Source organism: Oncorhynchus masou, chromosome 28 (genome assembly GCF_036934945.1).
Source record: "Oncorhynchus masou masou isolate Uvic2021 chromosome 28, UVic_Omas_1.1, whole genome shotgun sequence".
NCBI lineage: Eukaryota > Metazoa > Chordata > Actinopteri > Salmoniformes > Salmonidae > Oncorhynchus > Oncorhynchus masou.
This window is the reverse complement of record NC_088239.1, coordinates 83,479,105-83,491,784: the sequence shown is the minus strand read 5'-3', so window position 1 is coordinate 83,491,784 and position 12,680 is coordinate 83,479,105. Positions and strand designations below refer to the sequence as shown.

At 46.3% G+C, this 12,680-nt stretch overlaps 1 protein-coding gene across 1 annotated transcript; it reads left to right on the top strand.

Annotated features, from left to right (window-relative positions):
• The first annotated feature begins 3,669 nt into the window (after nucleotides 1-3,669).
• Nucleotides 3,670-11,659, top strand: LOC135516930 (alpha-N-acetylneuraminate alpha-2,8-sialyltransferase ST8SIA3-like). Its single transcript, XM_064940998.1, has 3 exons — nucleotides 3,670-4,059; nucleotides 9,766-9,888; nucleotides 11,098-11,659. The coding sequence occupies exons 1-3, from the start codon at nucleotides 3,896-3,898 to the stop codon at nucleotides 11,657-11,659; spliced, it is 849 nt and encodes a 282-aa protein (XP_064797070.1). The 5' UTR covers nucleotides 3,670-3,895.
• The last annotated feature ends 1,021 nt before the right edge of the window (nucleotides 11,660-12,680 follow it).

Here is a 12,680-nt window from a genome sequence, read left to right as displayed (position 1 = left end):
TCCTTATCTTAGCCCTGTCCTCATCTTAGCCCTGTCCTCATCCAAGCCATGTCCTCATCTTAGCCCTATCCTTATCTTAGCCCTATCCTTATCTTAGCACTGTCCAAATCTTAGCCATGTCCTCATCTTAGCCATGTCCTCATCTTAGCCCTATCCTTATCTTAGCCCTGTCTTCATCTTAGCCCTGTCCTCATCTTAGCCCTGTCCTCATCTTAGCCCAGTCCCGTCACAAATAGCCAGCATTTAGCCATAGATTGGCCAGATCAACGCCCTGTCCAGCGGCCTCTCCTCTCCTCCTCTCTCTGCCTCATAACTCAGTCCATTCCAGCTGTCCACCTCTAAACCATGACTGATGCCAAACTCCCATCTTTTGTCTATTGTCGATACGGCCTGCTGTCTATTCATGAAATAACAAAGCACTGTATGAAACTCCATTCACTCCTAGGAATAGAAAGGTACCACAGCCCTGCCCGGGAGTAGAAATTATCAAATGTCTCCTCCAATACGGTTGAGAAAGAATTGAGGAGATAGGATGTAAGGAATCACAGAAAAACTAATTGAGATAGTGAGATAGAGCCCATGATCCATCCTAGTCACTACTGCTAGCCACCTGGCCACCACTCCCTCAGCCATCATCAAGCACATGATTTCAAGTGGTGAAACCAATTAAGACATGCAAAACAACTATTTGTCTAAGCCATCATTCAGTGGGACAGGGCAATTATTTGATATATATATATAAATATGTATATATGAGAGAGAGGAAGAGGGAGGGAGGGTTAAGAGAGAGAGAGAGAGAGAGAGAGAGAGAGAGACCATCCTCCTCCAACACCTCATTCTAACTCCTCCTCAACCTCCTCCATCCCCCCCTACCTCCTCCACTTCCTTCTCCTCCACAACCTCGTTCAAACTCCTCCACCTCCTCCAACACCTCGTTCTAACTCCTCCACCTCCCCCTCCACCTACCCCTCCACCACCTCCTCCTCTACCTCCCCCTCCACCACCTTCACCACCTCCTCCTCCTCCAACACCTCGTTCTAACTCCTCCACCTCCTCCTCAACCTCCTCCATCCCCCTACCTCCTCCACTTCCTTCTCCTCCACCACCTCGTTCAAACTCCTCCACCTCCAACACCTCATTCTAACTCCTCCACCTCCCCCTCCACCACCTCCACTTAACCCTCCACCACCTCCTCCTCTACCTCCCCCTCCACCACCTTCACCACCTCCTCCTCCACCACCACCACCTCTTCCTCCACCTCCTCCACCACCTCCTTCTAACTCCTCCACCACCTCCTCCTCCACCACCTCCACCACCTCCTCCACCCCCCCCTACCTCCTCCACTTCCTTCTCCTCCACCACCTCGTTCAAACTCCTCCACCTCCTCCTACTCCTCCAACACCTCGTTCTAACTCCTCCACCTCCCCCTCCACCACCTCCACCTACCCCTCCACCACCTCCTCCTCCACCACCACCACCTCTTCCTCCACCTCCTCCACCACCTCATCCTACATCTCCTTCTCCTATCTCTTCCACCACCCTCTCCTTCTCTTCTACCTCCACCACCTCCTCCTTCTACCTCCCCCACCACCTCCTCCTCCTCCCCCACCTCCTCCCCCTCCACCTCCTCCTCCTCCACCACCTCCTCCTTCACCACCTCCTCCCCCTCCTCCTCAGTAACACTGTTCCTCTCAAGCTAACCTACATTACTGTGTTGTCTTGTCTCAGGTCAGCATCGATGGAATATGAGCTCGTTTTCATGGAATGTGGAAGCCATGGAAACATTCTAAAAAGATGTACTGTTTCAATCAAAGTTCAGTACAGATGCAGGATCTTAATTTGATCACCCTGTTGCAGGATAACATTCCTGTAATGCAGGATATTTACAACAGGCTTCTGAAGTGAATTGTAATTTCCACTTCTAAATTGCAGAAATATCCATTAATTATAATTGACATTTCCTGTTGCTGTAGGATTATTTTACTACTGTAGCAAACTGTCTTAAATGAAGATCTTAAATCTGTGTGTGGCATGGAATGACATGCAAATATACTACTTTGCAACTCCATGAGTGTCCCTTGACTCATTCCCTGTCAATCCAGCACCCCATTCAGAATGCAACACACTGTTTGCGTCTATAAAGGCACACTATTCCCAATTTAGTGCATTCATTTTGATCATAGCCAATGGGGTTGTAGTACACTATACAGAGAATATGATGCCATTTGGGACACAGACACTGACTACAGAGGGCTGAAAAAAAAACAAAAAAACAAATGGGGATGGATGTTGTTGCCAATTTGGCTGGAAAGCATTTTGAAGCCATTTGGCCAGGTTATAAACCCAACTGGGCTAATGGACGATTCATGGAGCCTCTTCTTCTGGCCCATTGAGCCCATTGAGTCCATGTGACAGGAGCAGCCGAGTATGGACAGACAGAGAGATAGCCCTCTAACGCCTAATACAGCCAACCCTGGTGATCACTCCCATCTCTGATTGAAAGGAAAGAGAGAGAGAGAGAGAGAGAGAGAGAGAGAGGGAGAGAGAGAGAGAGAGAGAGAGAGAGAGAGAGAGAAAGGAGTGGAGAGGAGAGGTTAGAGGAAGCGGAGATGTGTGAGGTGAGAGGAAGAGGACAGAGGTGAGAGGAAGAGGAGAGGGGTGAGTTGAGATGAAGTGGGGGTGAAGTGAGGGGGGGTGACCTCTGGGACTGATAGAAGTGGAAATGGCATCTCTGAAATGTCACTGCCCATTACAGAGAGAAAGAGGCCACTCTGCTCTACTGTAGCTATCTATACTATAGGAAACCGAGGAACATACAGGGGGTCTATCTATACTATAGGAAACCGAGGAACATACAGGGGGTCTACCTATACTATAGTAAACAGAGGAACATACAGGGGAATCCCAGACATGTAAGGAATGCAGTTTAGTGTCATATGGAAAAGCTTTTTACCGTGTGTGTGTGTGTGTGTGTGTGTGTGTGTGTGTGTGTGTGTGTGTGTGTGTGTGTGTGTGTGTGTGTGTGTGTGTGTGTGTGAGCGACACAATAAGCAATATGACAGAGGCAGGGCTAACTTGTCACTCTAGTTCTAATGGACAAACAATCCCTTTTGATAACAACTTTGTAGTATACAGTGTACCGCCTCACTCCTAACGTGCCTCGGTGTTTAGCCTACAATAAACGATCATGAGAGTCAGCATACATAACATGTTCATATATTGTCACACATGATACCCCTCTGAACGACTTTGACACAATAAAAGCAAAACAACATGTGTTGGGGGTGTATTATTTAAAAAATAAAAATAAAAGACTTTTAAGGACAGTCCGCTAATCAATCGCTCAACTTCACATGCTCCCTGACCTATGTTCCCATACATCTCTAGGAAGCAGGCTAAAATGAAATGCAGGCTGAACAGGACTTAATCCATGCTGGTTTGTAAAAGCGGCGTGTAGGCTAAATCACCCTTTGAGATAGCCTGAAGGAAGACTCCGCGTCGACACTGGGACCTAACGCCGTTGTTTATATATTTGATTTCCGCTATAGGTTAGCTGCTCCTTTAAGCATCCGGTACGGTTAATTAATTAGATTCGAGATACATGCACCTCCCTGGTGCCATTATTCGCACCGCATCAATCTTCGCCGCGAGGGAACGGAATGGCACGAGCCGGACAGGACCGGTGCACAGTGAGAATGAGAACCGCTCTGAGCCTAGAGACAAACCGTCAAAACAAGAACCAGCTGGCATTTCTCTCTGCCTCCCTACTTATGTAATATAATATGTCAAGCCAGCGGACCGTGTCCTCTTTCTCCCGAAACGTGTCTCTTCTCCGCTGAAAGCGTAACAACAGCCGCCCTTGTCCTTGCACAGACGGGGATGTCAACACCGCAAGATGGTCCGCATAGCGAGCGTCCTGGGTTTGATGATGTTCAGTGTCGCTCTGCTCATACTCTCATTGATCAGCTACGTGTCAATAAAAAAAGATTTTCTCTTCATGACACCCAAATATTCAAATTCAGGTGGGCCTCGGATGTATATGTTCCATGCGGGATTTCGGTAAGTTATGCAAGATTTCGTAATATAAATGCGTAGGGTTACTAGTACATGTGGGTATAGTTTATTGAACTGTGCATGATTTGACAGCAACATTCTTCGCACGATATACATGTATAACTCTTTATTATCATGCAGCCTATAAAGGTACATTTTTATTAAGAGAATAGCAGTTTGGGGGGGGGGGCATTGATTCTCAAACCAGAGGTTTTCATATTAGGGAGGTTTATGTCGTAGATAGCTAGTAGGCTACACCACAAACCAAAAAGGCCTGCACCTGTCACAGTAGAAATCTGACGCCTCTGTCGGTTCTCTCGTCATAATCGAAGGTTATATAAACAATCAACACATCCACATTTTCCCACGATTATTGATTTAGTGAATTACAGACTGTCCGTTTTTTATTTTTTTTATTCACCTGATATCAAGTCGAATCTCAGTCGAATGAATGAATAGTCTAACCTACAACAACAATCCTGCCCACCCGTCGAAAATATAGCATCATTTAATCCCGGGTTCGTAAGGAAGAAGAAGCACAGCGCATGTTCTACGTCTCGTGCTGATGTTAGCACCGGCTGGTTTGTATTCTCCAGCTGTAGGGAGCTGTCCTTGGTTCTGATTTACAAGTGGCAGTAGATTCATTTCCACCCTGTAATCATTCCTTCCTTTGTTGCAGGAAGCCAAGGTTATGTGGAGAGGGAGGGAAGGAGGGAGCCATTTTGCAGCAATGAGAAATTTACTTCAGGGGACATATATCTAGCCATTCCACCCAGTAACCTCCCTCACCATATTCTGTCCTGTTTTATTCTTGTTTTGATTATAATTAGGCTACTGTGAAGGGAATCCTCAACATCAATGATTTGGCTACAGTTCCTATGTGTATAGTACAAGTCAAAAGTTTGGACACACCTACTCATTCAAGGGTTTTTCTTTCTTTTTTAAAACTCTTTTCTACATTGTAGAATAATAGTGAAGTCATCAACACTATGACATAACACATATGGAATCATGTAGTACCAAACAAAAACGTTTTAAATAAATATTTTATATTCTTCAAAGTAGCCACCCTTTGCCTCGATGGCAGATTTACACACTCTTGGCATTCTCTCAACCAGCATCACCTGGAATGCTTTTTCAACAGTGTTGAATGAGTTCCCACATATGCTGAGAACTTGTTAGGTGCTTTTCCTTCACTCTGCGGTCCAACTCATCCCAAACCATCTCAATTGGGTTGAGGTCGGGTGATTGTGAAGGCCAGGTCATCTGATGCAGCACTCCATCACTCTCCTTCTTGGTCAAATAGCCCTTACACAGCCTGGAGGTGTGTTGGGTCATTGTCCTGTTGTAAAACAAATTTCCCACTAAGACCAAACCAGATGGGATGGGGTATCGCTGCAGAGTTCTGTGGTAGCCATGCTGGTTAAGTGTGCCTTGAATTCTAAATAAATCACAGACAGTGTCACCAGCAAATCACCATCACACCACCTCCTCCATGCTTCACGGTGGGAACCACACATGCAGAGATCATCCGTTCACCTACTCTGCATCTCACAAAGACACGGCGGTTGGAATAAAAAGTCTCAAATTTGGACTCATCAGACCAAAGGACAGGTTTCACCGGTCTAATGTCCATTGCTCGTGTTTCTTGGCCCAATCAAGTCTCTTCTTCTGATTGGTGTCCTTTAGTAGTGTTTTCTTTGCAGCAATTCGACCATGAAGGCCTGATTCACACAGTCTCCTCTGAACAGTTGATGTTGAGATGCGTCTGTTACTTGAACTCTGTGAAACATTTATTTGGGCTGCAATTTCTGAGGCTGGTAATTCTAATGAACTTATCCTCTGCAGCAGAGGTAACTCTGGGTCTTCCTTTCCTGTGGTGGTCCTCATGAGAGCCACTTTCATCATAGCGCTTGATGGTTTTTGCGACTGCACTTGAAGAAACTTTCCAAGTTCTTGAAATTTTCCGGATTGACTGACTCATGTCTTGAAGTAATGATGGACTGTTGTTTCTCTTTGCTTATTTAAGCTGTTCTTGCCACAATATGGACTTATTCTTTTACCAAATAGGGCTGTCTTCTGTATACCACCCCTAACATGTCACAACACAACTGATTGGCTAAAAGGCATTAAGAATTTAAATTCCACAAATTAACTTTTAAGAAGGCACACCTGTTAATTGAAATGCATTCCAGGTGACTACCTCATGAAGCTGGTTGATAGAATGCCAAGAGTGTGCAAGCTGTCATCAAGGAAAAGGGTGGCTACTTTGAAGAATCTCAAATATTAAATATATTTTGATTTGTTTAACACTTTTTTAGCTACTACATACAGTATGTGTTATTTCATAGTGTTGATGTCGTCACTAGTAGTCTACAATGTAGAAAATAGTACAAATAAAGAAAAACCCTTGAATGAGTAGGTGTGTCCAAACTTTGGACTGGTACCGTATATATGAATAAATTATATGGGTTGCATCCCAAATGGCATTTTATTCCCTACATAGTGCACTACTATTGATGCGATCCTTATAGGGAATATGGTTCCATTTGGAACACGACCATAATGTATTTTTAAAAGTACTCCCCCCCCCACAATCATAACATCATCATAACACTCAACGTTTTATCCCAACAGCCACGGTCCAATCCCTTCACAAGTACGGTACCATCAGGACGTCATGCAACCAATTGACATCAGGTGGCCTAATGGTTAAAGAAGTTAATTATAGACTGCCAGTGTAGGCTACACTGTGTGTGCCCACAAAATGGCACCCTATTCCCTATATAGTGCACTACTTTTAACCAGAGGCCCCAAAGGGAATAGGGTGCCAGTTGGGACACAACCAGGCAGTGCATGATGCTATCCTCCCCTTAAAACTAATAATGGCAGTGCTTGCTAGCTATCTAGCCTACATGCTATTGCTATTGCTAGCCTTGTTACCTGTTGACCAGTCAACAGGTAAGTTAGAGGAGCAGACAGGCATCATACCCTTTTCACACTGCTGACCCAAGCCGTGCCGTACTGGGCAAGCCAGCACAGTACGGTTTCCAGTCAGCACCATTGTGTGAATTGGGTAATAATGTCCCATTGCATGAGTCTAATAATAACACTGCAATAAAATAGAATCACAGCTAACTACCGCTTTATAATGGGAAACATAACAATGGAACTATAGTTCTTTACAGAGCTAGTTAATTACTTTATTAGGAAATTGAGTGATAGGAGTTGTGGAACAAGGAGAGGAAGAGGGTGGAGGGGAGTGATGAGGGTGAAGGAGAGGAGGAGGGTGGGGAGGGTGAAGGGGAGGAGAGAAGAGGAGGGTGGAGGAGAGGAAAGGAGGGTAGAGGAGAGGAGGATGGTGAGGGTGGAGGACAGGAGAGGAGGACGGTGAGGGTGGAGGACAGGAGAGAAGAGGAAGGTGGTGGAGAGGAGGGTGGGGGAGAGGAGCAGGATGGTGGAGAGGAGGGTGGAAGAGAGGAGACTGGAGGACAGGAGAGGAGAGGAAGGTGGTGGAGAGGAGCAGGATGGTGGAGAGGATGGTGATGAGGGTGGAAGAGAGGAGAGGGGGAGGAGAGGAGCAGGATGGTGGAGAGGAGGATGGTGATGAGGGTGGAAGAGAGGAGAGGAGGATGGTGATGAGGGTGGAAGAGAGGAGACTGGAGTAGAGGAGGAGGATGGTGTTGAGGGTGGAAGAGAGGAGAGGAAGGTGGTGGAGAGGAGCAGGATGGTGGAGAGGAGGATGGTGATGAGGGTGGAAGAGAGGAGAGGAGGATGGTGATGAGGGTGGAAGAGAGGAGAGGAGGATGGTGATGAGGGTGGAAGAGAGGAGACTGGAGGAGAGGAGGAGGATGGTGATGAGGGTGGAAGAGAGGTGAGGAGGATGGTGATGAGGATGGAAGAGAGGAGAGGAGGATGGTGATGAGGGTGGAAGAGAGGAGAGGAGGAAGATGGTGATGAGGGTGGAAGAGAGGAGACTGGAGGAGAGGAGGAGGATGGTGAGGGTAGAGGAAATGAGACTAGAGAAGAGGAGGATATTGTAGGCTTGAAAACCCAACCCGAGGCAACAATGATTAGGATCTGGTTTCAGTTATGGGCTCTTTAGAGAAACTACGTCACTACTTTATCCACTTAAATAAAATATAAAATAGCAGCTAGCATGTGGCTATTTTGCATCAACTAACTTCACTAAAACAGGCGATAGGGTAGCATAGTGGTTAGAGTGTAGGGGCGGTAGGTAGCCTAGTGGTTAGAGTGTAGGTAGCATAGTGGTTAGAGTGTAGGGGCGGTAGGTAGCATAGTGGTTAGAGTGTAGGGGCGGTAGGTAGCCTAGTGGTTAGAGTGTAGGGGCGGTAGGTAGCCTAATGGTTAGAGTGTAGGGGCGGTAGGTAGCCTAGTGGTTAGAGTGTAGGGGCAGTAAGTAGCCTAGTGGTTAGAGTGTAGGGGCGGTAGGTAGCATAGTGGTTAGAGTGTAGGGGCGGTAGGTAGCCTAGTGGTTAGAGTGTAGGGGCGGTAGGTAGCATAGTGGTTAGAGTGTAGGGGCGGTAGGTAGCATAGTGGTTAGAGTGTAGGGGCGGTAGGTAGCATAGTGGTTAGCGTGTAGGGGCGGTAGGTAGCCTAGTGGTTAGAGTGTAGGGGCGGTAGGTAGCCTAGTGGTTAGAGTGTAGGGGCGGTAGGTAGCATAGTGGTTAGAGTGTAGGGGCGGTAGGTAGCCTAGTGGTTAGAGTGTAGGGGCGGTAGGTAGCATAGTGGTTAGAGTGTAGGGGCGGTAGGTAGCCTAGTGGTTAGAGTGTAGGGGCGGTAGGTAGCCTAGTGGTTAGAGTGTAGGGGCGGTAGGTAGCATAGTGGTTAGAGTGTAGGGGCGGTAGGTAGCCTAGTGGTTAGAGTGTAGGGGCGGTAGGTAGCCTAGTGGTTAGAGTGTAGGGGCGGTAGGTAGCATAGTGGTTAGAGTGTAGGGGCGGTAGGTAGCCTAGTGGTTAGAGCTTTGGGCCGGTAACCGGGAAGGTTGCTAGATCAAATCCCCAAGCTGGTTGTTGAAATCTGTCGTTCTGCCACTGAACAAGGCAGTTAACCCACTGTTCCTAGGCTGTCATTGTAAATAAGAGTTTGATCTTAACTGACTTGCCTAGTTAACTAAAAAGTTTTTGAAAAAAACACTGCAAAGGTTTTGCCTGCAAACATTGGTTTTGAATTGTAACGTTCTGGCTGATCAACCTCGTGATTTGTTGAACTATTTTTTTTCCCCTATATTTTTTTTCCCGAAGTTGCCAAAAGAGTCTGTAATTGAAACTAGAACCTTGTCGCTGTTGCCTAGGAGGGTGGAGGAGAGGAGAGGAGGGTGGAGGAGAGGAGAGGAGGGTGGAGGAGAGGGTGTTAGACGCTGATCAGGCCCTGCTTCTACCAGCTTCTCGCCTATCAGTAACATCAGAACCAACTGGGCCGGCCTCCCTTCCCTTCCTAATGGACACAACACACTGTTTTTGTGGTTGTCTCTGTCAAATAAAGGAGGTTGGTTCTTCTTACACTTAATAAACAAACTACAGAATATTCCTTTTGCAAAACAGAAAACAAATATTCCTTTCGCAATTTTTTCTGTCCTTTTTTTCTGTCTTGGAGTTGCAGTAGCATGGGAAAAAATAGACAACTTACAGGTAGACACTAACATTTTGGTCCAAGCCTTCTCTAGTGTGTACCAATGTCTCTGTACAACAGGTCTCAGCTGGCCATGAAGTACCTGGACCCTGCCTTCACCCCTCTGACCAAGGCCCTGAACGAGGGCCTGCAGGAGAACGCCTCCAAATGGCGCTATAACAGAACGGCATTCACAGAACAGAGGTAAAGTTAGCCTATAGGGATACATCTGGGTGCTGTTCAGTAAGCACTAACGTTGCAAAACTTTTACAACAGATAACTGTTGTTATTGGACACATTCAGGTTGTACCCTCCACATTTCAAAATGCTTTGTGCCTAATGAACATGACCCGGGCCAGACATAGTCTCTGGTGACAGACTCAGTAGTAAAATATAAGTGGCTGGTTTGGTTCTGATTTTGGTGCCAAGATGATTTAAACCAGACACTAAGCTGGGTTCAAATGACTGCGTATTCAACTATTTGTATTTTAAATACTTATTTTCTGTGTATTTGAGTGTTTTCAAATAATGTAACTGAATCAACTAATCGTATTTTGGCTATTTGAAACTGTTTTTCCATATACATTTCAAATACCCGTAGGGCCAAACAGACCTAGGTTCAAATTCAGGAAGTATTTAAATATTTGTATTTGGAAAAACACTCTTGTGTATTTGGGTATTTCCAAATACATTCTACATTTTCTTTTTTTTACAAATACTTACTTCGAAATGTGAAAGTAATTTATGGGGTGTATATTTACAATATTTCCAATAAGTGTGCATCCCATTTGGCACCCTATTCCCTATATAGTGCACTACTTTTGACCAGAGCCCTATGCCACCCTATTCCCTATATAGTGCACTACTTTAGACCAGAGCCCTATAGAACCCTATTCCCTATGTAGTGCACTACTTTTGACCAGAGCCCTATGGCACCCTTTTCCCTATATAGTGCACTACTTTAGACCAGAGCCCTATAGTGTACTACTTTAGACCAGAGCCCTATAGAACCCTATTCCCTATATAGTGCACTACTTTAGGCCAGGGCCCTATAGAACCCTATTCCCTATATAGTGCACTACTTTTGACCAGGACCCTATAGAACCCTATTCCCTATATAGTGCACTACTTTTGACCAGAGCCCTATTCCTTATATAGTGCACTACTTTAGACCAGAGCCCTATCGGCCTTGAATAGGAAATGAGGTTCCATTTGGAATGCAGGCTAACCCCCCCCCCTGTCTGATCTCCCCCCGTCTGACCCCCCTGTCTGATCTCCCCCCCCGTCTGATCTCCCCACCCCCACCCCCGTCTGATCTCCCCCCCTGTCTGATCTCCCCACCCCCCTGCCTGATCACCACCCCCGTCTGATCTCCCCATCCCCCCCCTTGTCTGATCTCCCCATCTCTTCCAGAAAAGAGATCTCTCAGCACATCGACATCGCCCACAACTTCACCCTGACCCGGAGCAGCGTGCGCGTGGGTCAGCTGATGCACTATGACTACTCCAGCCACAAGTACGTGTTCTCTATCGGAGAGAACTTCAAGTCCCTGCTTCCCGAGGCCTCCCCCATCGTCAACAAGCACTACAATGTGTGCGCCGTGGTGGGGAACAGCGGCATTCTCACAGGGAGTCGTTGTGGTCCCGAGATCGAGAACTTTGACTTCGTCTTCCGCTGCAACTTCGCTCCCACTGAGATCTTCCGCCGGGACGTGGGGCGGAGGACCAACCTCACGACCTTTAACCCCAGCATCCTGGAGAAGTACTACAACAACCTGCTGACCATCCAGGACAGGAACAACTTCTTCCTGAGTCTGAAGAGGCTGGACAGGGCCATACTCTGGATCCCTGCCTTCTTCTTCCATACCTCGGCCACGGTGACCAGGACACTGGTCGACTTCTTTGTTGAGCACAGAGGACAGCTGAAGGTTCAGCTTGCCTGGCCTGGCAACATCATGCAGTACGTCAACAGGTAACACTGGATACAACTGACTGATTGATTGATGTATAGTTCATTGATTGATTGATTTGATTGATTGATTGGTTGGTTGGTGTTATTGTCCTTCAAGAGGAGAAAATGTTTCACTGCTCACAAGTTACATAGAATCACAACTGGACACACTTAACATAGTATTGGACAGAGAGAGGTCTGTCTTTGAATGAGTCTGGAACAGAGAGTGATCTATCTGTGAATGCGTCTGGAACAGAGAGTGATCTATCTGTGAATGAGTCTGGAACAGAGAGTGATCTATCTGTGAATGAGTCTGGAACAGAGAGTGATCTATCTGTGAATGAGTCTGGAACAGAGAGTGATCTATCTGTGAATGAGTCTGGAACAGAGAGTGATCTATCTGTGAATGCGTCTGGAACAGAGAGTGATCTATCTGTGAATGAGTCTGGAACAGAGAGTGATCTATCTGTGAATGAGTCTGGAACAGAGAGTGATCTATCTGTGAATGAGTCTGGAACAGAGAGTGATCTATCTGTGAATGAGTCTGGAACAGAGAGTGATCTATCTGTGAATGAGTCTGGAACAGAGAGTGATCTATCTGTGAATGAGTCTGGAACAGAGAGTGATCTATCTGTGAATGAGTCTGGAACAGAGAGTGATCTATCTGTGAATGAGTCTGGAACAGAGAGTGATCTATCTGTGAATGAGTCTGGAACAGAGAGTGATCTATCTGTGAATGAGTCTGGAACAGAGAGTGATCTATCTGTGAATGAGTCTGGAACAGAGAGTGATCTATCTGTGAATGAGTCTGGAACAGAGAGTGATCTATCTGTGAATGAGTCTGGAACAGAGAGTGATCTATCTGTGAATGAGTCTGGAACAGAGAGTGATCTATCTGTGAATGAGTCTGGAACAGAGAGTGATCTATCTGTGAATGAGTCTGGAACAGAGAGTGATCTATCTGTGAATGCGTCTGGAACAGAGAGTGATCTATCTGTGAATGAGTCTGGAACAGAGAGTGATCTATCTGTGAATGAGTCTGGAAC